Raw genomic sequence first — 25,305 nt, 5'->3', positions numbered from 1 at the left:
GAAAGCAGACAGGCAAAGCCCAGAAGCTAGAAAAGAAAGGATGAAGACCGCGAACCCCATCGAAGCGGAAAGAGAAATCGATCTCGGCACAGATCGCGACAAAGCCCAAAGACAACAAACGGGCGCGTGGGGAAAACGCACTCGCGGTCGGTCGTGAGAACACGGACGTCAGCACGGCTGACCACAACCGCAGGAAGGAGGAGGAAAACAAAAAAATGCGGGCGGGGGTTCGGGGGGGCGAGTCGATAGCCACCCGCTCGGTAAATCGAGGTTCAGTGCATCTACACAGAGCAACACTGTGCAGGCGCATCCGCGTGTCTGGGTGTGCGTGTGTGTGTCGGTGTGTGTGTTTGACACAGTCAACGTGGACAAGGAAACTGTAGCCCCATCCGAAAAAAAAAAAAAAAAGAAAGAAAAGAAAGGAAAGAAAGAAAGGAAAGAAAGAAAGGAAAGAAAGGAAAGAAAGGAAAGAAAGGAAAAAGGAAGGAAGGAAGGAAGGAAGGAAGGAAGGAAGGAAGGAAGGAAGGAAGAAAAAGGAAGGAAGGAAGGAAGAAGGAAGGAAGGAAGGAAGGAAGGAAGAAAGAAAGGAAGAAAGAAATGAAGAAAGAAAGGAAGAAAGGAAGAAAGGAAGGAAGGAAGGAAGGAAGGAAGAAAGGAAGGAAGGAAGGAAGGAAGGAAGGAAGGAAGACAGAAAGAAAGAAAGAAAGAAGTAAGAAAGTAAGAAAGTAAGAAAGAAAGAAAGAAAGAAAGAAAGAAAGAAAGAAAGAAAGAAAGAAAGAAAAAGAAAGAAAAGAAAGGAAAGAAAGAAAGGAAAGAAAGGAAAGAAAGAAAGGAAAGAAAGGAAAGAAAGGAAAAAGGAAGGAAGGAAGGAAGAAAGGAAGTAAGGAAGGAAGGAAGGAAGAAAGAAATGAAGAAAGAAAGGAAGAAAGGAAGGAAGGAAGGAAGGAAGGAAGGAAGGAAGGAAGGAAGGAAGAAAGGAAGAAAGGAAGGAAGGAAGGAAGAAAGGAAGGAAGAAAGAAATGAAGAAAGAAAGGAAGAAAGGAAGAAAGGAAGGAAGGAAGGAAGGAAGGAAGGAAGGAAGGAAGGAAGGAAGGAAGGAAGAAAGAAATGAAGAAAGAAAGGAAGAAAGGAAGAAAGGAAGGAAGGAAGGAAGGAAGGAAGGAAGAAAGAAGAAAGAAAGAAAGAAAGAAAGAAAGAAAGAAAGAAAGAAAGAAAGAAAGAAAGAAAGAAAGAAAGAAAGGAAACATGAAAACAAACGACAAAACCCACCACCAAAGGGAAATCAAGTTGTAGAACTACTCTGGGGTTTAAAAACAAAAACAAAAACACCGTAGAAAAAGCACAACCGCAGCCCATCAGGGTTCCTCTCCTCAACAGTCCAAGAACTCGGTCAACTCCACCTCCTAGAAGCCAGAAAACCAGGATGAAACACACGCAGGAGATCCAAACGGACGTTTTCAGTTTAAAAGAAAAGAAAAATTTATTTTTTTCCTCCCCCAAATGGGGGAGGGGGCGAGGGGGAGGATGGAGCGTAAGAACTCAGCGGCAGAGTGCCTGCCCAGCACGCGCGAGGTCCAGGGTTCGATCTTCAGGACTTCCGTTCAAGTCAATAAGGAAGTCGGTAAGTCAGGCAATCACTAAGTCAGGCAACAAACCAGCAAAAGAAACGAATTACCTCCCCTCCCCGAATAAACAAACAAGCACCGAAAGCAACAACAACAGCAAGAACCACCAAAAAAAAAAAAGGCCTAAATAAATAAATAAATGTAAGTAAGTAAATAAATAAATAAGTAAACAAACAAACACAATTTAAAAAAGGGGAAAACGCACACATTTCCGTTTCTAAGAGATATCCGGACAGGCCCAGAACCTGGAATCTCGACAGCAAGTTCCAAAAACAAGCAGAAAGTGCCTGCTCCTGACGGAACACGTGATAGAGACCTCCGTTCGAGATGGGGCCGGGTGGGCGGGCTGGCAGGCGGACACAGAGCTCTCGACTCATACCTGACAGAATCCGCTCTCCGACAGAAGACAGAAGGCAACACGGAACAGGGGTTGGTGGTGGGGGCGAGGGGGAGAGGGCGAAACGGAGGTGGAGGAAAGCCATTAGGGAAAACAGGACAGAAGTCCCTCAAAACATTCCACAGAAAACTCCTGGAAGACCCGGCAGTTCCACTACGGGCCCGCGGATGGACGAATGGACAGTGCCACGTGGTCTGGAGGAGACCTATACCTAGAGGGGATGATGTTAACTAAGTGACTTAAGTTCGAGAGGGATGTGTCACTTCGAGGCAGAATCCCCAAGACAATACGCAGGAACACATGCAAGGAAGCTGAAACAGGCTCATGGATACCAAGAAGGAACAATGAGTGCAATGGGTGAGGGAGAGGAAAAAGTACAAGCTTCCAGTTAACTCCAATTAATAAATACACAAATTACGGGAGGTCATGGACAGCAGGGCGAGTAGAGTCAATCCATACTATTGTCATGACGCTGTCCGGTGACGGATCCGTAACCAGACTCATCACGGTGATCATCGTGGAACATGGAAGAATCCCGAATCGCTATGTTGGACACGTGAAAACGGACATCCCATTGTCAGGTCAATTATGAGAGAGAGTAGGAGAGAGAGAGACAGAGAGAGAGAGAGAGAGAGAGAGAGAGAGAGAGAGAGAGAGAGAGAGAGAGAGAATTCTCACTGTCTTACCGAAAAAAAAAAAAAAAAAAAAAAAAAGAGTTCAGTGAGATAAGAGTGGATGTAGGTGAGGGCAATAGGTGGAGGAGATGAAAACCACGACGGCGACACATGTGCGGCATCCCACACGGTGGCAGTGCAGTGTGATCCTATGCATGCTCAGCTGTCTCCTAGCCACCTCCAAGTTGACATCCAGGGTCATCCTTTTAGGTTTCGTGGCTGCACCTTCGTCTGTCTCGGGCAATACTCTCCCTTGATTTTCCATGGGGGGAAGGGAGGTGGGGTGGCCGGGCGGGCCACACCACGACACACCGCGTCGCGCGTGACCTGGAAAACAGATACACACCCGCCCACCACCCACGGGCTCCGAAATCGGTCACTGGTCACGACGCACACTTCGTCGGTCCCTTACGAGCGATGGCGGACCAAACAGGCAGCGGCCAACTTTGTCGTGCACACAATGACGGTTCGTCCCTCGTGGAAACAAACTGATGACGAGACAGCGTGGTCAGGGGGCGGGTGTCCTTTCAGGAAGACAGAGTCATTGAAAGTCCCGCACACGGGAACTGTGCCAAGGGAGATCTCCATCACCCTACCCAACCCTGATCCAAATTCTCGTTCGGGCAGCTAAGGGTCAAGGTCAAAGTTTCTTTCTTCCCGGGGCAGGGGTCCTTTTGGGCCTCGATGGTTGTTCAACTGGAGAGATCACCCTTGGGCTGCATATACACTTCGGGGTGGTCCATAGGGTTCCACGACAGTCCCGCCACCAGGCAGGTGGTTCCACCTGATGAAACCGGTCTGGTCTTTCGTTCCAGGAAGACAAAGGTCCGTGGCTGAAGCCAACGAGAAACCCAGGGTGTGAGTCCGGAGCGCCACCAGTCAGGAAGATGTCTAGGCGTCGGGCTCGAAGAGGCTCGGGTGGCCTGAAAAACGCATGCGGGTTCAGGTCCACTTTCTGAGTGGCCTCCACAGCAACGGGCAGGAGGAGGGTCTCGAGAGGGGACACGGCAGTGACCTCTCTCCAGCGGATGTCCAGCTGCTCAGCCCGGCTCGGCGGGGCTTCAGGGAAAGGGCGGCTTTGGTTCTCGAGGATGCCAAGTCCAAAGCGGGAGAACCATGGGCAACGGGAGTCGGAAGAGCGTTGGCCAACCATCGGAGAAAACTCGAAGCACGCGTGACGTGGCCCAGCGTATCAGTGGAAGGCGGGGCGGGGCGGGGAGGGGGAGGGTGGCGGGAAGCACGCAAAGATGATGACACAGAACCGCATTCTCATCTCTATCACGCTGTACGAGAGTTTCCACTGAGACATGCCCCTTCCCCTGGTCTCTCCAAGGACGCGCATTTCTACCAAAAAATCACCCCCATTCAGACTTGTCGGCTGGCCAGATCAGCATACTTCCACGAAATTCGGCCTGAAGAGGGACAGACGTCCACGAAGCATAGCCATCGCCCTAGAGGCTCTCGGACACCCGCTCTGCTGGAACGTTTCCTAAGGACGGCAGACGAAGACGGTCTCCACATGCTTTCCAGGAGACGTTCCTCAGAACGAGACCGTGACTGTTCCGAAGCCCGAATCGGTCACAGCAAATGTTCACGAGGAAGTCACGGTGAACCATCTGGGACACCAGTCTTTCCCAACCGGTCCACGTAGGGACACGATTTGGTCCTAGCCAGAAACAGACACTTTCTCCTCACAGCATCCTTTTATTTTAATTTAATTTAATTTAATTTAATTTAATTTATTTTATTTTATTTTATTTTATTCTGTTTCATTTTGTTTTGTTTTATTGTATTGTATTGTATTGCATTGTATTGTATTGTATTGTATTGTATTGTATTGTATTGTATTGTACTGTATTGTATTGTATTGTATTGTATTGTATGTTTACATATGTACGTATGTAAGTAAGTATGTATGTATTCCGGTCTGTCTGTCTGTCTGTAGGTCCATCCATCCTCCGAAGGTATACCAGTCATGTCGGCCAACACACTGACAGATCTCGAGTCTTTTCTGTCAGAAAGATATTAAAGCACGTCCCCTTCGACTCATGGAGCCAGGAACGAACGCTTCCGTATCTCATCTTCTTTGGAAACGATCTAAACATTCCAGGGACGTCGCCAGATGCTTCAGTTGCAAGGGACCAAAAACTACGTGGAGGAGGCACCAATTTTTCAGAGATGGACCGCCTCCCCCCCCCCCCCCCCCCCACACACACTACCCCCTCGGACTGCTTGGGGTGTGAACACTTCCTGAGACTTGAGACCGAGCCAACCATCGCTCCCAGACTCTTTTTTTTTTTTTTTTTTTTTTCCTGGCTGACACGTTTTATGACAGAGATAACCCACAGGAACTTAATGGATTCGGGGTAAACCTAGGGAGGCGAAAAGTTTCACCTCGAATGCTGCTCGTCACAATCAAGACATGGCTCTTTTCACGAGACCGATCCCTTGACATTTGCTTTTCTGGATGAAAGGATCTGTCCTAGATCATGTCAACCTGAAGGAAAACATTTGGGTTCCTTCCTGTTCGCATTCCCTGCCTGCATGTTCCCTTGAAAACCAGTTCCATAGAGCTCTTTCATGAATGAACTCTGGCAAGTGTATGTGGAGGAAGAAACATGCCAGGCCTACAAGCCGGGGACATACACAAGTGCCTACATGCATACATGCATACATGGGACCGGGCCCTTTCCAGATCCTTGGACGGCAGTACCATAGAAATGAGGATGGCTTCCACAAGACTCTCAGGCAAGCCAAGCTCTTTTGCGAAAGCGATAGCTTGTGCACAAAGGAGAAGGTGGCATGAGGGGAGAGGGAGGGGGAGTGCCAGCTCCCTGAGCAGCAGGGGCCATGCTTTTCTACCTAAAGGAAGGGCTTTGTCTCAGGATCACTGATCACTTCCATAAATCATCCGATATCTTGGATCGGCCGCAGGCGGCTCCAGGGTGAAGAGCCATCGCCCCAGGCTCTGTGGGGAATAGAGAAGACTTCCGTGAGGGGAAAGAAACGCATGAGAATTTTCTGCAAGAAAGCTCAGGAACAGATAATGTAAACACGGAGAGTTGAGCTTCCTGTCTCGTGACAACTAGGTCTACTGGGTCATGTCACAGAGAGCAAGCGAATCCTTTATTCCCCTGAGCCTTTTTCTTTTTCTTTCTCTATCTTTCTTTGTTCTTTGTTCCCTTTAGAGTGTGTGTCTGTGTGTGTGTGTGTGTGTGTGTGTGTGTGTGTGTGTGTGTGTGTGTGTGTGTGTGTGTGTCTGTGTGTGTGTGTGTGTGTGTGTGTGTGTGTGTCTGTGTGTGTGTCTGTGTGTGTCTCTGAAACTCAGGTACTGCCCTGTCTCATACAGACGAGACCAGCAGATCGACATGACCAGAGATTTTGTAGCTTTCATTTAAAAACTATAGGTCACTCACGAGTCGGGTAGGACGGGTGCTGCGTCCAGCGCAGCTCGGGACCGTGTCTGAGGACGGGCGACGCAAGAATGAAGAAACAAAGAGACCAAGTAAAGAGCGAAAATGGGACCAGGGGACTCAAGGTCTCGTGGATCTAGAGTGCCAAAAGCCTGGTCGACATCCTGTTTATTGGGAGTATACGGCTCAGGGAAAAAAAAAAAAAGGAATGCGATCAAAGAGGTGGGGCTTTAGATATTTCATGCCAGAAGCACGAAGTTCTGCTTGCTGGCTAACTGATTCATTTCAGGCCTATCCCTTCCAGGAACAATCACCCTCCTCGGGGGATGCAAAATTTCTAAGTGTATCCTGTGATTGCCTCTGGGACATCTCGAGATAGCAAATATTTCCCCGGGGTTAAACCACATGCTTTCCTGCCAGAACCAAGTTCTGTTAATGGATGATCTGGCTTCCCATGACCGTCCATTGTTTTACCCTAAGGAAATATCTGCCATCTGTTGCGCCCTCACGGTCAATCTCAGGATTGCCCCTCACACAATTTCTTGAGCATCATACATGTTATGGGTCATCGACTGTGTAAAACATGAAAACAAAGCAGGCGTGTGCATTTTTAAGCAAGTAAGTGTGAATGTAAGATTTTACGCTCATGGAAATGCTGGTGCAGCTTGGTTTCTAGTTGCTGGTTCTCCAGCAGCTTGTTTCCCAGCAGACGCGTAGGACACTAGAGAACCCACTCACTCAGAAAGAACCGATGGGACGGGTAAGGTTTTTCGGCTCGGAGGGTGAAAGCTTTTAAACTCTGTGTGGAAAAAAGACGTTTCAGGTGTATATTTCTCCTTAAGAAGGCTGCGAATTAGAGTTTCGACGAGGGAGACCACGCAGCAGTGTGTACGTTTAAAAAGGCCTCCGCGTGCCCCTCCCCACCCTTTTTTGTTTGTTTGTTTCTTCCATTCGGTTTCAGGTTCTACCTGATTCAGCCCCCTGGCCTCAGTCTCAGGCCACTGTGGGCTATGCAGACAGACGTTTCTGACGTTGTCGAGATGGACAAGATAAGGAGGGTTCCCCCCAGAGAACTGGGCCGCTGCTTCTATGAGATCAAAAAGCTGACCTACTCATCCAGTTCTATGTTTAGAAATTTGCTCCTTTCTGGGAAAGCGTAGAGCTCTGCGGTAGAGTGCGTGCTCAGCATGCACAAGGCCTTGGGCTCAGTCCCCAGTGCCACCACTGAAAACGTATAATAAATCTAAATAATTAATTGAAACGTAGATAAAGACACCTAATGACCCGTCCCCCCTCCAAAAAGATAAAAACTTCTTGTTAAAAAATTTTTATTTTATTTTATTTTTTTATTTTTTTAGTTAAAAAGGCAGGAGGAGGACGAGGACGAGGACGAGGACGAGGAGGACGAGGATGAGGAGGAGAAATTAGCTTCTTTCCAACAAGGAGATTTCCAGGTCAAATGGAGAGCCAAATATTTCTATGCTCTAAAACTTCAGCTTTCCACGTATCCTGGCGTCAAAACGTCGGCACGGGTAAAGATTGTTCATCATTCTGTGACTATGCACTTGCTGCATTTTGGAGTGTTCATCTGTCCTTTCTCTTAGGAATAGATGATCATCAGAAATAGCAGTTCTGTTGATTAAACCCCCTTTTAACATATCGTTGTTTCCTGGTCACTAAAGTTACCTAATAATCACTTCACAGTCTATGGAAGTCAAATCATTGTGCTGTACACCTGAAACTGATAGAGGGCTGTATGTCAAACCTATGTCAATAAAACTGAAAAAAGAAAAGAAGAAGAAGAAGAAAAGAAAAGTCTGCTTGCTCGGGGCATCCGGTAAAGGCCCTCTTTCTGAGCGCACAAGGCAACCTCGGGCCGATTCACCCTGTCCCTGAAGAAGGGCAAAAATCCTCCACTCTATCTCCCGTTAGGTCCCGGACACTAGCCAGAGTTCCTCCTCCCTCAACCCCCACCCCGTTCCTGCGTCACACTGTGTGGGCTCAGGCACACAACCTATCGCTTTCCTTTAGCGTGTGGAATGAATATCGCCCGAAGGGAATTTCCTTTGTTGTCGTTTAAATAAACTGACGTGTTAATAAGTGCTCTGGAGGGACACATTCCCTTTGACCTGATCAGCCATAGTGACATCCCATGACCCAGGAATGTACAATATCATGGATTGGAAAGGATCTTAGAATTCAGAAATCATGGTGACGTGGGTCTGATGACCTAGCTGGCTCCATACAAACCAAGAGATGAAGGTGCCCAACGTTTTCACTCGATGCTGCCTAAGTTCTTGACAGTCACTTTAAAAAAGGAAAAGGAAAATTTGCATGGCACGCTTAGTTTTGAGAATGCTATCTGACTGCATGGTGGAACGCAAGGAAAAGCCGTGACGCTCGCCCACGGTATCGAGAGAAACGCAGAACCGTGTTTCTGGTAGCTTTCTTCACCGCTGCGCAAAGGCGGGAGCGACCGCTACCTCACGCAGAGGAGGAGAGGACGGGTTTCTCGGCCCCGTCACGCAATGCCAGGCAGAAGAAGCCTTCTCCGATGAGACAGAAGCGTGTCAAAGCGCATCCCTGCGTCGAAGGCTTCGGTTTCCCGGGGAAGGGGGTCGAGCCGAGGGACCCAGGCCCCCACGTCAGTCAGTCTTTCACTGGATTCACTGGCCTCGCTGTTACTCCTCAGCGATGGCCCCTCAGATTGCTCTCGTGTGTCTTTACCTTCTGGCTTTAGGAAGGACTTTAAACTTCGGCTGAGGGGCGGGACACCCAGAAGGGTTCTTTCAGTTCACCCCATCTTAGGTATTGCCATATCCAACACGTTGGTTTTCACCCCATCGTGGACCTACCTACCGGAGAGTTTCGCTGCTTAAAAGTCCCCTGTGCTCCACCTATTCATCAACAACCCCCCGCCACAACACACACACCCACACACCCACACACACACACCCACACACCCACACACACACACACCCACACAGACAACCTTCACCACCACCACCCCCGACCCCACTCATCTTTTCACCCTCTCTGGGGCTTTTGCCCTTTTGAGAATGAATGTCATCCAGAGCCGGTACCCTACAGGATGCCACCTTTTCAGATTGGCTTCTTTCAGGGAGTCAGGGGCACGCAGAAACGGCCCCGCCTGTCTCCCACAGGTCTCTCGGCTCCACGGGTCCCTGGTTTCCTTTTTAGAGCCAAATCACATGCTGTGGCACGGACCTAGCCCGGGCGACGTGTCCCTTCACCTCTTGAAGGACGCGTCTGTCCCGGTCGCCTCCACGGTTCCGGCAGTGATGAAGCAAGCCCCTCCACACCCCCACCCCCACCCCGCCCACCGTCCAGGCCCGTCCGCGTTCAGGTTTCCGCGTGGACGGAGCCCCGAGGGCTAGGCCTCAGGGTGAGAGTGGTATGGCGGGTGGCAGGTGGCGCACTGAAGGGTCCCAAATCCGGAGGATGCCGGCAAGGAAGGTCGCCAGGTCAAAACCTTCCTTCCCTCCCTCCGTCTCCTTAGGGTGGATGGCTGGGCCCGTGAATTCAGAGAGGACACGAGACACATGCTGTGAGCCGAGATTTCCAAGCCAGGAGACCTGGTGGAGGGTAAAGAAACGAGTTGATTGGGGGGGCGGGGGCGATGGGGGGGGCTCTTAGGACTGCAGCCCAGGAGACACAGATGCAAGAAAGAAGCACTGGAAGTGTGTGTCATCAGACTACCCCACGGGGCAAGTGGAGAAGGGGAAACGAAAGAAAACACACCACAAGAGCAAGGCGGGAACTTTGAAACGACCAGGCTGCGGCTAGCAGCTGCTGGCAGATTTGTTTTTGAAACCGGTTGGTGGTGCCCTTGAGCTTGATACAGTTCTGACCACTCATGCCCCCCCTCCCCCCATTGATGCCGGTGTCGGGACCCAGGGGAGGCCACCCCAAACATGTATGTGCCTCCGTGGCACACGGATGGGTTAGAAATGAGAGTGACCGAAGAAGCCGAGGGGCCAGCAGACGCAAGAGGGACCCTCAGACTCTTCTTTCTGTCTCCCTGAAAGCGGGAAATCGATCACTTCCGTGGAGGGTGCCCTCCCTGCATCTGGACTTAGGAAAACACCCTGATCACCCACTGAGAGCCTTCAGGCCCCGGAAGCCTAGAGAAACCAACCAACCTCGTGACTTCTTTCAGGGGCTTCCCCCCCTCCCCAAAACCCAAACTCCGTCTCGATTCTTCACGGACGGGTCACCCAAAACCAAAGGCTCTCAGCCCGGCCCATTTCGCACAAAGGGCTGATTTCTTGTCCTAAAACGGAGAAAAGCTGCCTGCTTCGGGGACACATGAGTGCTTGAATGAAAGACAGTAGGTTCCCTGTCGCTCCTGCTCAACGATCCGTCTGGGGTCCATTTTTGGATCAGTCCAGCCCAGAGAACTCAAGATGTGTAGAGGGAGGGGACAACGTCCCCCTCCCTGAAACAGGACTATGTCTGCAACAAAGTTCCTCCCACTGGCCGTCCAGCTCCATTTTGGATGACTGAATCCTGGTTCACCTCATTTGGGTGTTTTGTTTTTGTTTCTGTTTTTGTTTTTGTTTCTGTTTTTGTTTTTGTTTTTGTTTTTGATTAATAGACTTTATTTCCTAGAGCAGTTTCAGGCTCACAGCAGAATTGAGCAGAAAATACAGAGAGTTCTCACATAGCCCTCCCCACCCACGCATATATCCTCCACTCCCCTCAACATCTCTCATCAGTGTGGCCTATTTGGTAAAACTGATGATCCGACATGGACACGTTATTATCCATCAAAGTCCATAGTTTACAGGACGGTTCACTCTTGAGGTTGTACGTTCTATGGGTTTTGACAAATGTACAATGACATGCAGCCACCACTATGGTATCCTACAGAATAATTTCATCGCCTTAAAAATCCCTCACGCTGCATCTGTTCATTCCTCCTTCCCTCCCTCTCCCCAAACCCCTGGATACCATGATCTTTTGATTGTTTCTAGAGCTTTGCCTTTTCCAGGATGTCATTTGGTTGGAATTGTACAGTTGGTAACAATTTTCAGACCGGTTTCTTTGATTTAGTAAGATGTCTTTTAAGTTTCTTCCATGTCTTTCACGGCTTGATAGCTAATTTCCTTGTCTTTCGTTCTTTTTTATTTATTTATTTTTTTAAAATGTTTTTACTGCACATATATTTTTAATTTACATATATGTACTGTGCATTGTTTCCAGGAAGGTTTAGAGCTTTAGCTTTTTAAACTTACATACTTATCAAAGGAATAAAGCCAACCACAAAAGAAGAATGAATTCAAAAAGATACACACACCCTGCTATTAACAGCAACATCATTTATGATTGCCAAGATACGGAAGCATCCTAAGTGCACATCAACATTTGAATAGATAAAGAAGAGGGGACACACACACACACACACACACACACACACACACACACACACATACACACACGTAATGGAATACAATTCACCCATGAGAAAGAAGGATATTTTGCCATTTGTGGCCCTTCCTTTCCTTTTTATTTTTCCCCCTCCACTTTAAAAACCAGAATTTTATAACTGGGATAAACACTTCCATTGAGTCAAAAACAGTAAAATGCCTAGAAATAAACTTAATCGAGGAGGTTATCTATACTCCAGAATCTGAAATGACACAAAGAAATGGAAAGATGCCTTGTGCTCTTGCATTGGAAGAATCAATACTATCAACATGGCCACACTATCCAAAGCAATCCGCAGGTTCCATGCAACCCCTGTCAAAATACTCACGACATTCCTCACAGAACTAGAACAAACAATTTCAAAATTTTTAAGGAACAACGGAAGACCCTAAACAGGCAAAGCAATCTTTCGAAGGTCTCCTCTCCCTCCCTCCCTCCCTCCCTCCCTCTCTCTCTCTCTCTTTCTCTCTCTCTCTCTCTCTCTCTCTCTCTCTCCCCCCCTCTCTCCCCCTCTTTCTCTCCCTCTCTCCCCCCCTCCCTTTCTCTGTCATCTTTTTGTTCTCTTTTCTTAGGATTTGATGACTTGAGACCATCCTTTATCATTCCTTGTAAAGCCGGCTTGATGGTGCTGAAATCTTGTAGCTTTTGTTTATCTGTGAAGCTTTTGATTTCTCCCTCAAATCTGAACGAGAGCCTTGCTGAATAGAGTATTCTTACCTGTCAGTTTTCCCCTTTCATCACTTTAAGTATGTTGTGCCACCCACTTCTGGCCTGTAGAGTTTCTGCTGAAAAATCAGCTGATAACCTTACGGGAGTTCCCTTGTATGTTATTTGCTGCTTTTCTCTCGTTCATTTTAATATTTTCTCCTTATCCTTAGTTTTGGTCAATTTGATGACGATGTGCCTCGGTGTGTTCCCGTATGGTACTCTCTGCACTTCCACCTCATTTGGTTATTTAAAGGATCTTCAGTCTGTTCAATTCATAGGAGAGAACTTCCACGTGTATTTCTTCTCAGTTTTATGAAACAAAGAAGGACCCAGGAAACTGGCAAAACATAAATGCTTTTCTATTGGGTTGAGCAAAGACAGGCCCTGGCCGGGGACGGGGGGGGGCGGTGCTGGAGGGTCGGGGGGGCGGTGTAGAGAAGGATATAGATCATTGTTAGAGTGCCTGCTTAGCATGCATGATGCCCTGGGTTCAATCCCCAGAACCACCATTAAAATAAATAAATAACCTAATCAAACCCATCCCCCTCCTCCCCCCCCAAAAAAAAAGAAGGAGAAAAGAGTGAGAGACAGAGACAGACCATCGGGAAAAGTAGCTGCACTAATACTTCCAAGAAACAGGACAACATAAAGATAATGGAAGAAATGCTGGATAGTGAACAGCCACGGGTGGTTGGCACAGACCCATAGCTTCTGGACTCGCTAAAAAAAAAAAAAAAAAAGAATATGAGAATCATATGGATCAGGAGATTGGGTCTGAATTTTGTGCCGTTTGACTTGTGCCAGTTACAAAGGTCATGCACAAGGAAGATGACTGGCTACTTTATTGTCTGAAATGAGACACTTGAAAGTGAAAGGAGGTGCTATACAATCGTGCCTGGACTGGGATTTTTCTAAGGGAGCCCAAATCCTTTACAATATATATCATGTTTTCAAAAATGAATATCATTCCTGGACAACATTTAAGCAATTGTTTTCTGTGTTATCAGTAAACATTTTTAAAAAATCAGTAAGAAAGGAAGAGGGAGAGAGAAAGAGAGAGAACAGGAGTAACTATACGCGCGCGTGCGTGCATGCATGTGTGTGTGTGTGTGTGTGTGCGCGCACGTGTGTTGAGGTGGGGGCCTAAAAGAGGGTGAGGATTCTTTTCATCGAGGTCTGTTTGTACAGAATTCTCTCCTTCTCCGCTTTACACTGTGAAGGAAAAGCCCAGCTGGGCTAACAAGCTAAGTCGCAAATCTAAGTGTAACAAGTGTCGGATTACTGATCTGAGTTCTGCTGGGCTAACTCGTAAATCTAAATTAATAAGTGCCGGTTTGCTGATTCCCTGTTCATATTTTGCTAGCCAGCTGGATTTTCAAAGAGACATATCTGGCCTTGAAATGTTGGTTTGCTGCCTCACTGCCTCTACTTTCGTGATAATGATGTTGCTAAAGCTATTGCGTGCCTATTGGCCGAATACCCCAAGCTGGTACTTAACCCTATAAAACCTCATGTGCACGTCTTGGAGGTGCTCAAGGCTTAGGAGCAGAAGCCCCTCTGAGCCCGCCGGCGTAATAAATCTGAGTACTCCAACCCTCCGAGTGGTGCTTGTTTCTTGGCCGGCCTGTCATTTCCATAACAGCACCGTTGACAATAAGAACGTCACTCTCGTTCCGGCATAAAGAAGACATCTGGGGAGGGTGGGGTGGGGGGTGGGGTGTAGATCTATGTTATGTCCTGATTCCAGGAAGGAAAGGGGCAAGGGTCAGCGTGCCCTTCTTTCTGGGGTATCTGTCTGTTCGCTTTTGGTGTTCGGCTGGTTTGGTTATTTCAGCTTTCTGTTTGGTTCCTTTCACAGATCCAGTGGCTCAAAACAGCATTCTGATTTTCTTTTCTCCTGGGGTTTGGTTTTTGATAGGTAGAGGGACAGGGCCCACGCAGGGGTGGGGGTGGGGGGTCACTGTGCCGGAGAAAGGGAGGCGGCTGTGGTGAAATCATCGATCAGAGGGGATTTCTACGAGAGGGACTCTCCGAAGTGAATGGGGTCCAAGGAGATCAGCAGGGTTTCTGTGTGCTCGTTTGGTTTTGTTCGTGCGTGTGTTTGTTTTTTCTGGACGAGGCCAAAGAACTCTTCAGGTGGAGGTGTGTGTCCAAAGGGTCTGACAGGATGGGAGGATGCGGGGCGAGTCAGTCCATGTGCCCAGAAAGAGAGAGAATCTGTCATAGCTGAGACTCAGGCCTTTTTCAGACCTAGGCCCAGAGAGCAGTTCGGCTCCGAGCATTCACGGAGAAGTTCGCCGCCACCTCAGTCCTGTCCCCCACCCCCGCCCTCCCCCACGCCTCAGCCCCCAGTGAAGGAGGAATCATGAAGTGGCCGCACTTAGGCTAAGCCAATTTTTGGCTTTATGCTTACTGCTTGCTTTTAGAACGATCAGCAAACTCGACTGACCAGACACCGCTCCCAGCTCCAGGCCCACTGTTAAAAACAGCTAAAGTTGTCGATTCTAACTGTTTGATTTGACCTTCCTCTGATCGTTCAACTTGACAATCATGTTTGGCGTCTGAGTCTTTCCCCAGGAAGGGAGTCACGGGAGGATAAGCTCAGGAGAACGACCAGCCCCCTCCCACCCCCCACCCCCCACCCCGAGTTCCTCCGTGGCGCTGGTGCCGCCGGGTGAGTCTGACCAGATAAAGAAGGTCACGGGCTGATGACCTACTAGACCACCAGGAGGTCCCATGTTATCAGACACTCATCCAGATTTAGGAGCAAGTTTCATCAGAGACCCTTGTTGATCATGAGCACCTTTTGTGCTCCCGCCTGTTGTGATTCCCTTTCATGCTCCAACCTGTTCGTCCACAGAAGCATGAAACCCCAACCCCAAGACGGGTTCACAGTTTGGAGGGCACTAGCCTGCTGTGAGTCCCCTTTGCCCAGCAAAGCAATCAAGCTGCCTCTTTTCTTCTAAACTCTAAGACCCTGTCTCTGGGTTATTTGGCTCGTCAGGGACGGGGTCGGGGAGGGCGATCTTTCGGCAACACCCGCAGAAGTTTCCCTGAGTGGCAGGAACCAGCGTGGCCCTCAGGCCTCAGCCCCGCAGGCAGGCAGGCAGGCAGGCAGGCAGGCAGGCAGGCAGGCAGGCAGGCAGGCAGAGTTGGAGCGACCGTTGGTCCCGCCCCCGCCCGCGCACCACCCCCCCCCCCCCGCCCCCGCCGCTGCTTCCGCCGCCGCCGCCGCCACCGCCGCCGCCGCCGCCTCACAGGCCTTCTCCACCGATCGGTCCCAAATCGACTGACTGTCTCCTGGAAGCGGGGGCGGGGACGTCAGGAGGATCCATTCGGCAGGGCCTCGTTCAATCGCTTCATTCAAATGCAGAAAGCTCTGTGCTCAGGTCAGAGCCTTTGACTTGGCCTCCGGCTCCTCTCTGTTGAACGGCTTTTGTTCTTTGGTTTCAATTTCCCCACCCTTAGGCCACCCCGTCCCAACTGCACGGAGGGAGGCGGGAGGGAGGGGGAGAATCTCGCCTGGTCTCAGGCCAAAGGAGTCCCCTCCTTTTCCTAATCTGGGTAAACCCCACTACACCGTTTGAGAATCATGGAAGGGCATGGAAGCAGACCTCTGACTTGATAGATTCCTCTGGGATGGGAGACTTTAAAAAAACAAAATTCTTTTTCCCCTGCTTCCAGGGAGGCAGAAAGGAGGGCCAGAGTGTTCCTCTTGCCTCGGGCAGTTCTTTGTTTGTTTCTTTCCTTCTTTTGTTAAATCATTTTTTTTTCCTTTTTTTCTTCCAGTTTTATTGAGACAGAGTTGACATACAGCAGTGTATACTTTGGGGGGGGGGGGGCGGGGAGAGGAATTCGATTTTATGTATTTATTTTTGACCGGAGGTACTGGGGATTAAACCCAGGACCTTGTGCTTGCTTGCTAAGCACACACTCTACCACTGACCTATACCCTCCCCCTTGGCCAGTTGTGAAGTCCCTTTCATTCAGCATAGTCCATCGGGCACATTTTGGGGCAGCCTACTCTGGACCCCAACATTTCCCTATTCTGTAACTTCCCTGGAAGTTTTACACATTAAAAGCTGGGCTGTTGACTGTGCATGTGCGTCCATGCGTGCGTGCGTGCGTGCGTGCGTGCGTCTGAGCGTGCATGCGTGCGTGTGGTGTGGGGGCAGGAGGGAGGGAATAGTTTCCTAGAGGGCCTGCGTTTCATGGACCCAGTTTCTTAGTTCTGAGAACAGGTCTGTTCAAGGAAACAGTTGTAGTATCTCGTCTCAGGAGGCGGTGGTGTCGATGGGCTTCTGAAGCTAGGCCTAGGGAGCAAGCAGTCAGGTATCGCCTAAGAGGCACTTGTGTGGAAAACCAAAGTACAGCACAAAAGTTAATCATTGGAGCAGATGAGAAACCAGATTCAGGGCCGGGAGTAGGGGGTCAGTCTAGTAGGAGATTTCCACACATCGGGGTCATCGAAATGGCTCGAGCAGTTTGAAATGCCTCTGATGATGTCCTGGGGTGTTCGGCTCAACTCTCTGAGCGGCTCCTCCAAAAACAGGCCCTAGGATGGTTTCCACAGGAGCTGTTGTGGCCATTTCTCTGACGTTTACCTCCCGTTGTCCAGCTTCAGTCTGCAGGGCTTCAGGAGACGGAGCATTTTAGTACTCAATGATGCCAAGACAAAAGGGTGAGAGAAAATGGGAAACGTTCGTGGAGATGGTCCTAGGCAGATAGTGGAGGCAACTAGAAGACCTTCAGTCTCCGGGCCGGCTTTCAGGTTGAGACAAAAACCCTAAGGCAAGCGCTTGCTGCCACAGCACATCGACTAACACGGGAACCATCCAGAGAAGATCAGCACGGCCCCTGAACGTGGACGACACACGCACATACGTGAAGAGTTCCGTAGCTTTAGTGATGTCAGTCACCCAGAGGAAGACAGATATCCTATGCCATCACTTCTAGGTGGGATCTGAAAGTAAGTCAAGACACCCATCCATACATAAATAACTCCATTTTAAAAAGACTCCAAGGAACCTATTTACAAACCAGAAACAGACTGGACTCGCAGACATGGAAAAGAAACCGATGGTTAACACAGGGGACAGGGTAGGGTGGAGGAATGGGGGAGGGCAGAGGGATAAATCAGGAGTTTGGGATTAGCAGATATAAACCACCCTATACAAACTAGGTACACAAGTAGGTCCTACTGTCTAGCACAGGGAACTATGTTCAATAGCTTGTAATAACCTATCCTGAAAAAGTATACGTGTGTGTGTGTGTGTGTGTGTGTGTGTGTGTGTGTGTGTGTGTGTGTGTGTGAATAAGTGAATCACTATGCCGTACGTCATAAATGAACACAACATTGTAAGTCAACTATACTTCCATTGACAGAGAGTTCCTACAATAAACAGGCAGGCAGGCAGGCAGGCAGGCAGGCAGGCAGGCAGGCAGACAGACAGACACAGACACAGACACAGACACACAGACACACAGACACAGACACACAGACACACACACACACACACACACACACACACACACACACACACACACACACACACACACACACCACAGACACAGGGGAACCCTAAGGAAAACGAGTAGCACTAGTATCTCTTATCCATGCATGTCTATCCCAGTTTAATGGAAACCTAAGTTTTTGCCTCCAAGTCAATGATGCTAATAACTCTGCTGCCAAGAATAGAAAAATCCTCACGGAGGATTTCTGAATCCCAGAAGGGTCAGGGAGGGAGAAAAAGAGAAAGGGTTCCATTCTGCTGACAGAGGTATGATATTTACCATGTGGGTGTCCGCCTCTAAAAGGGAAGGAAGGGGAAAAAACAAAAGTTTATTTTCCCTTGTATCTGAAAAGAAAAAAATTTAAAACTCAATCCTCTTGGAGACAAGAAGTCGTACACACCTCATGTCACTGATTCTCCTCCTCCACCTCCTCCTCCTCCTTCCTCTACTTCTTCTTCTAGTCTATATCTCCCATGGATTCTGACGACCTTGCCTGATGATGGCGGGTGATGGGGGCAGAGATCGATCCTTCTGAGAAGTAAGTTGGCAAGCGCTTTAGTGAAGCCTCGTAGGATTTACCCAGCGAAGCGAGTGCCTTCGTCCCTGGAGGCTGCGGAAAGTATGTCCCCAAGTCACATACGCATGTGTTTGTCTTTTGTTGTCGTCGTTGTTGTTGTTGTTGTTGGTGGTGGTGGTGGTGGTGGTGGTGTGTGTGTGTTTGTTTGTTTGTTTGTTTGTTTGTTTGTTTGTTTGTTTGTAGCAGTGTCCTGGCCATGCTGATGGCATCAGGCTTGCAGCGGGGGAAGGAAGGCTTCAACCCCTTTGGAAGTCATACCTACCATCCCAAGAACGTCTGGATGACCCCTACTATGTGGCAGTTGAATGGGGGCCAGTTACTGGGGTTCAGCGGGTCCAGAGAGAGGAGGTCTGAGGCCTCTGGGGACAAAACGTTTGTACGTATGTATGTATGTGTGTATGGCCAGTTGACTGTTTTTGCGGTCCTATAGGAATCTTCCTGCCCCTGTCTATTGAACAATGGGAGTCATCTTCCAAGTGCCCTGACACCAGACACCACGGTGGGTGAAGGAATGCGGGTGGGGTGGGGGTGGGTGGGGGAGGTCATCCAGGGAGCTGGGAGAAACCGAGCACGTCCGTGGGTCGGTGGGTCGGCCTGTCGGATGGTCGCCATGCTGGGTTTCCCCTAACCCAGGCCATTTGCCGAATGGACAGAACAGACTGGGGCCACGTGTGCCACCCACCCTCTTTCCGGAGGCTGTGGTCCACTGTGTTTGCATGAAAGTCAGTGAAGGAGGCATCTCCTTGGGACTCGGTTCTGTCCCTTTCACGAGAGCCTCCACTTTGGATGACAGCCAGCCAGCCAGCCAGCCCTCGATGCCAGGGCAGTAGACGACTGCCAGGAATATCCCATCCTTTCTGGAACCCTGAGTGTACCCACCTGTACAGACACAAGGCTGAAGAATACATGACGTTCCTTCCTAGTTGACAGCACTCCCCATGTCACTGAAACAGTGTCCAGTACGCTGACGTCATCTCCTCCCTCTCCCACACCCCCGCACGCGCACAAACACGCGCGCGCGCTGCGCACACACACACACACACACACACACACACACACACACTCTGTCTGTCTGTCTGTCTGTCTGTCTGTCTGTCTTCTAAGGATGGAGAAGAGTTTGCTGAGCTATTTCGGGTGCCCTCTCATCCTAGTTCCTATCTCCAAGTTGGTTCAAAGTCCAAAAGGCGGTCAAGCACTTAATCAGATAGGTCCCTCGTAAAGAATGCCTCCCACATCACGACGACAGGCTTCTTAGGCCAGCCGAGAAGCTCCTTCAGTTCTGCGCCCATCTTGGCTCTAAGTTGATATCAGTCTGTTACGGAAATGACAGGCCAGCCAAGAAACAAGCACCACTCGGAGGGTTGGAGTACTCAGATTTATTACGCCGGCGGGCTCAGAGGGGCTTCTGCTCCGAAGCTCTGAGCACCTCCAAGACGTGCACATGAGGTTTCATAGGGTTAATTACAAATATGGGTCTATTCGCCAATAAGGCTCAAACAACAAAAAGCAAAGGATCAGTACACTGGAGCTTATCAATTTGGAACAGATCACGTTACTGACACTTGTTGAGCTTGGATTTACGAGTTAGCTTGTTAGCCCAGTAAACTGACACTAAACTTCAGATTTACGAGTTAGCCCAGCAGAACTTAGATCAGTAAACGGACACTTATCACACTTAGATTTGTGACTTTAGCTTGTTAGCCCAGCTGGGCTTTTCCTTTACAAGTCCTCCAGGATCCAAGAAAGCCACGTTGGAAAACAAGTGGTGATTCTGATGGGACAGGAGATCAGTCATTTGGGGGCGAAGGGTGGGGTAGGGAGACATACCAGCCAGTCTGTCTGTTTTCACCCAGTGTGGGAGCCGTCCCAAAGAGATAACTCGAGAAGAGAGAAACAGGGAGTTGACAAAGAACACGTGCAGTGGCGTGCCCTCCCCCCCACCCCAGGAGAAGGCCAAGCCAGAAGTCCCTCCGGATGGCGGGCTCCGGACTCCGGCTTCCAGGGGAAGCGATTTTTTTTTCCTCCCCATTTCAGGCCCGGAAGAAGAGGGAGAGGCAGAGTGTCCTTCTCGGGCATCCGCTGTTTCTGAAGCACGCTTGTTGCCAAAAGTTCGGCCCCCGTCCCCGACGAGCCCAAGAATCCAGAGACAAGGTCTTGGAGCTTAGAAGCAAAGAGGCCATTTTATCGCTCTGCCGGGCAAAGGGGATTCACAGCAGGCTAGCGTCTTCAAAACTGTGTACCCACCTTGGGGATGGAGTGGGTGGGGTGGTTCTAGAGCCATAGCTCAAACAATCGGGCATCGATCACCATCCACAGAATCGTTTTCTCATCAGAAGACTCAGAATGGTGTCACGATGCCTCCAGGTGACCCATTCTATAGAGGCTGGTGGTTAGATCTCGTTATCTCATAAGCACTCAAGGTGTGGCCTTCTTGGTCACTCAGGCTATTTTGTCAGGTCACTAGTCCCGTGACCGACCTTCTCCTCGGAGAAAGACTCAGAGACCCAGCATGATGATGACTTTCAATGAGTGAAATACAGTAGAAACAGTAAGATCGATAGCTTCCAGTTTCAACAACAGGCCTGGAACCGTGAGCAGCAACCAGTCAGTCAGGACAGTTGACCGTTTTCAGGGCGAGCATAAGAAACCGAATGACACCCCCCCCCCCCAGCAAATGAATGAATGAATGACCTAATGATCCTCCCCTCCCCCCCCCGCCAAAAAAAGAAGAAGCAATCCGTTAGCCTAATTCCGGCCATTTTATTCATCCTCCTTCACCCTGAAGCCCCAGTCACCCACGTGCCACAGTGGTCTGTTTTCTGGTTTCCTCCACCACCCCACCCCCCACCAACCACCACCCCGCCAACATCCCCCTATGCCCAACCACCGCCCCAAGTGTGGGACTGGACGGGGGTGCAGGGGGGCTGAGGGGGCGGCAATGGCGGCTTGAGGTGAGGGTGGGGAGTGTTCCGCCCAGATCGTATAGGAAGCTCAAACACAGCTGCAGTACGAGACAAGATGGTAGATTTCTGTGGGTCCTCCCTCCTCTTAAAATCCTTCCTAAGGAGGAGACAGACAGAAAGAGAAACATCACCCTCACTCCCAACGCCTCCTGCGCCCTCGATGCGCCCCAAAACAACAACAAGAAAAACAAAAACAAACACGACCACAAATAAGTCGCTATCCCTGGGGAAGAAGGATTCGATGGCATGGGGATATCATTCTAAAATTCATTCCCTCTTCATCACATTTCATGGAAACCGATTGCAATCTATGAGGCCCTGTGAAGGTAGGGGTTGGGGGGGTAGGGAGGAGGGAGGGAAGTGAAGGGGGGAGAGAGAGAGAGAGAGAGAGAGAGAGAGAGAGAGAGAGCAGAGGAGAGGAGGGATAAAAGGGGAGAGGACAGGAAAGGAGAGGAGGGAAAAGAGGGGAGGGGAGGGGAAATGAGAAGAGGCGAGGGGAGAGGAGAAGAGGGAGAGGAGAGGAGTGGAGGGGAGAAGAGAGGAGTGGAGGGGTGAGGGGGAAGGGGGGAGAACAGGGAAGAGGAGAGGAGGGGAGAGGAGAGGAAAGAGAGACAAGGGAGACAGACAGACACGCATGCGCGCGCGCGCGCACACACACACACACACACAGAATAGCGAAATGGAGAGAGAGGCAGAGAGAGAGAGAGAGACAGACAGACAGACAGACAGACACGGATCTAGGTCAGGGACACTACACATGGGTATTCTTCTGAGTGATTTTATGTGTTTTCTCAATCGCCACCTCTATGGAGATAAAAATCGCTCCCATAAGATGAAGGGAGTCCTTCTGCCACGGCCCGCGGCCCCGCCCACCAGCACCGCTTGTGTTTGTCAGGGATTCCAAGCCAAAGCACGTGGAGGAGCGGGAGAGCTTCCTGGCAGCCCAAGGAGGAGGAAAGTCCGGCAGCATGAGAGAGGTGGTTGGCACGGGGAAGCTGGAGGCCGGCTGACGAGAAGATGGGTGAGGGGGCAGGGAGGAGGGTTTCCCAAGTTGGAGAGCCAAGACGAGGGAGGGGAGCTGTCGGTGGCTGCGTTCTGACCCCGACCCCAACCCTGACTGGAGCGGATCCCTGAAAGGAGGCGGTTCGGGCTCTCTGGCCGAGAACGCCCCTCTCTTCCTCTTTGTGCAGAAACACCTTCCGCGGACCGAGAAAGTCCATCCCGAGACCCTCGTCGGAAGAGTCCTTTCCAGACCCATCACGATCCTCCTGGGCCTAGGGGTCCAGGGGATGGGGCGGGGCCTCCATTCGATCCGTCTTCCGTCCGTCCGTCCGTCCATCCACAAGATCTTGAACATCCATGTAGGATTCTGGATGGTAGCAGTTTTCCAGGATCCTCCAAATCCTTGTAAGTCCTCTCCTGGCAGATTCGACCCCTAGGTCGTACCGCGCAGCACAGGGCACTAGATTCAGTCCCTCGGGACGAGGGTTCCTGAAAAAGACCAGGAAAAAGAAGAACAGAATCACTATGGTGTGCACCAGCCAGAAACCAGCACCACCTTGTCACTCGAACAGACTTGCAAAAGGCGGGGTAGGGAGAGAAAGTCATAGGATGGCTACCATCCCTCCCACCCCCACCCCACAAGCCAAGCCCCAGACCATCGTCATCCCTGCTCCCCCTCCCCTCCCCTTTCCTCTCCCTTCCCCCTCCCCCTCCCCCTCCCCTCCATCGACGCCCGCCTCCCGCTTGTACCCCACTCCTCTGAACCCAGCACCACCCACCCCAGCCTGGACGGGCTCGGCTCAGATCGGCTCGGCTCGGCTCAGCCCGGCCCGGCCCGGCCCGGCCCGGCCCGGCCCGTCCGTCCGGTCGACTTCTTCGCAGGGTCTAAAATAGCGCCCGGCCGACAGGCAGGTGGCACATGGCACATGGCAGGGGAGCGAGCGGGACGGTTCGGGATCTCTGGGTGGCAGGGACACGCGGCCGGACAACCTGGCGTGCGTTTCTCCGCTCGGGGGGGCCTCGACCAGAGACCGTGGTACGGGGAACGGGGACACACACACACACACACACACCACACACACCACACACACACACCACACACACCACACACAGACACACAGACACACAGACACAGACACAGACACACACACACACACACACACACACACACACACACACACACACACACAGACACACACCTTCACCCCCACCCCCAAACCTCTGACAGCTTTCGTTTGTTTTCGGCCGACCGTCCCTCGATGAGGTACGAGTGCCTTGGCTGGGGCTGGGGGGGGGGGGGTGGAGTTCCTCCCTCCACAACGACCCCACACGGGCTCTGTTCTGGTCACCCGAGTCCTCTTCCAAGTCAGACCACAGGCCTCCATCACCCGGCGCGAGCACTCGGGGAAACAGTCACCATCCTCATCGCTCCGCTCCACCTCTACACGTGAAGAACTGTTCCCAGCCCACGGCACTCCACCCCACCCCACGCCCCGATGCCACCCACCGCAGTGGAGAGAAACGAGACGAATCCACAGACGTGCATCAATCCGATGAAGAAAACGACGGCCCTATTCCAAGGAAGCATAGATATCTAGGTAGGAGATTCATCGAGTACTATGGAGGCGGTGGGAAAGGGGGGGGTTGCGGTGGGGAGGGTCTAGAGATCAGGCAGTACAGCCCATGCTTAGCATGCAAAAAATAAAGGTCCAGGGTTCAATCCCCAGCACCTACTCTTCAAAAATAACCCGAGAAGAAGCAAGACGGCGGAGTAGAAGGACGCTCGTAGCTCACCCTCTCCCACAAATACACCAAAACTCACATCGACGGACCCACTCGGCCAATCAGACCACCTGCGGAACTCCGACAGAACACCGCCCTCTTCGAAAGACAAAGACGCCCAAAATCTGGTAGGAGAAAAGGAGAAAAGAAAGAGTCAAAAGCAAAACAGTGCGGGAGGGACCGGCAGAGGAGGAATAGGGCTCGTTCGCCAAACCTCCCCCTCTCCCACGGAGAGGCCGACGGGACGGTGGGGGAGCCTCCGAGTCTCTGATCTGCCCGGAGCGCCCCTTGACCGACCGATCCAAGTGAAACGGGCACAGAGGGTCCCCGCGACACCCAGCCCGAGTCGCAGGCCGGCAGCCGGGGGCCGGGACAGGCCGCACGAGCCGGGCAGAGGACCGTGTCGGCGGCACCACGCGCCGTGGCCGGGAGGGGATACAGAGCAGAACAACCCGCCCCCCCAACCCGTCCATTACGGGGAAAGAAAGGCAAAGCAACACGGCCGGTGTGCCCTGGGGGGAGGGGCGCCGTAGCCTCCATCTCCTCAGACCCGCGGCGCCATCACCGGCCCTTCTCGCGAGAAGAGAGGCGGGGCGCAGCCACAGCCGCCATAGCCCCTGGCGCGCGGCGCGCAGCGCGCGGGCGGGGGCGGGAGCGGGGGCGGGGCCGAGACTCGAATCCGCACCCGTGGGCTCTGCAACCTCCTAGGCAGGACTGAGACTCGTTTTCAGCCTGAGGCAGATATTATATATCTGCCCCGGTACCTCAGAGAACTCGCGCCACCAAGACTAAGAAGGAGCCGAGTTTTGGAATGCAGCAGGGGCGGGGCGGTTCCACGGTCTTCCCCGAGCCCACCTACGGAGAGGAGCGCCGACCCGAGGCGGAGCACACAGCCGCACAGAGCAGCGGAGCGACCGGCGCCGGGAGAGGGCAGGCGGCCAGCCACCCTCCCTCCTTCCCGGCAGGAACGCAGCATCCGAACGCGGTGCCAGGAGGGGGCGCGATCTACTTGCCCACAGGCACCGAGGGCAGCACAGACGAGGGCGCCGACAGAGGGCCCGCGGAAAAAGCAAGCTGAGTTCACGAAACAGGGCGACGACAGAAAGACTTCTCGGTGAAACCGTTAAGAGCGCACCGTCTCCAGGAGAACACATCCTTTTTTTTTTTTTCCTCTTTTTTTTTTTTTTTTTCGTTTCCTT

The 25,305-nt window shown here is 51.2% G+C and overlaps 1 protein-coding gene, 1 long non-coding RNA gene and 1 other non-coding gene across 7 annotated transcripts in view; 2 read left to right on the top strand and 1 right to left on the bottom strand.

Annotated features, from left to right (window-relative positions):
• The first annotated feature begins 15,495 nt into the window (after positions 1-15,495).
• Positions 15,496-20,271, top strand: LOC141577036 (uncharacterized). 2 transcript variants are annotated; one of them, XR_012505469.1, is made up of 3 exons: positions 15,496-17,237; positions 18,244-18,401; positions 18,790-20,271. It is a non-coding gene; the product is annotated as an uncharacterized LOC141577036 (long non-coding RNA). The 2 variants fall into 2 exon arrangements; XR_012505470.1 differs by lacking the exon at positions 18,790-20,271 and adding an exon at positions 18,543-18,747.
• On the top strand, positions 17,064-17,172 carry LOC141577038 (U6 spliceosomal RNA). The gene has a single exon (XR_012505472.1). It is a non-coding gene; the product is annotated as a U6 spliceosomal RNA (small nuclear RNA).
• An 828-nt stretch (positions 20,272-21,099) lies between the features above and the next one.
• LOC141577035 (uncharacterized) overlaps positions 21,100-25,305 on the bottom strand; it is a 7,311-nt gene continuing 3,105 nt past the window's right edge. The window contains exons 2-4 of one of the 4 annotated variants that reach the window (XM_074360305.1): positions 24,147-24,231; positions 23,104-23,895; positions 21,100-22,813 (exon numbers count right to left, since the gene is read on the bottom strand). In XM_074360305.1, coding sequence (XP_074216406.1) covers positions 23,125-23,895; positions 24,147-24,231 — 856 coding nt within the window. In that variant the 3' untranslated portion in view covers positions 21,100-22,813; positions 23,104-23,124. Of the gene's footprint in view, positions 22,814-23,103; positions 23,896-24,146 lie in introns of all 4 variants that reach the window. The other 3 variants (XR_012505467.1, XR_012505466.1, XR_012505468.1) reach the window with 3 other exon arrangements.

Source organism: Camelus bactrianus, unplaced genomic scaffold, assembly GCF_048773025.1.
Source record: "Camelus bactrianus isolate YW-2024 breed Bactrian camel unplaced genomic scaffold, ASM4877302v1 HiC_scaffold_6, whole genome shotgun sequence".
In the NCBI taxonomy this organism is placed as follows: domain Eukaryota; kingdom Metazoa; phylum Chordata; class Mammalia; order Artiodactyla; family Camelidae; genus Camelus; species Camelus bactrianus.
The sequence above is the reverse complement of the archived record's forward strand: the minus strand, read 5'-3'. Positions and strand labels throughout refer to the sequence as shown.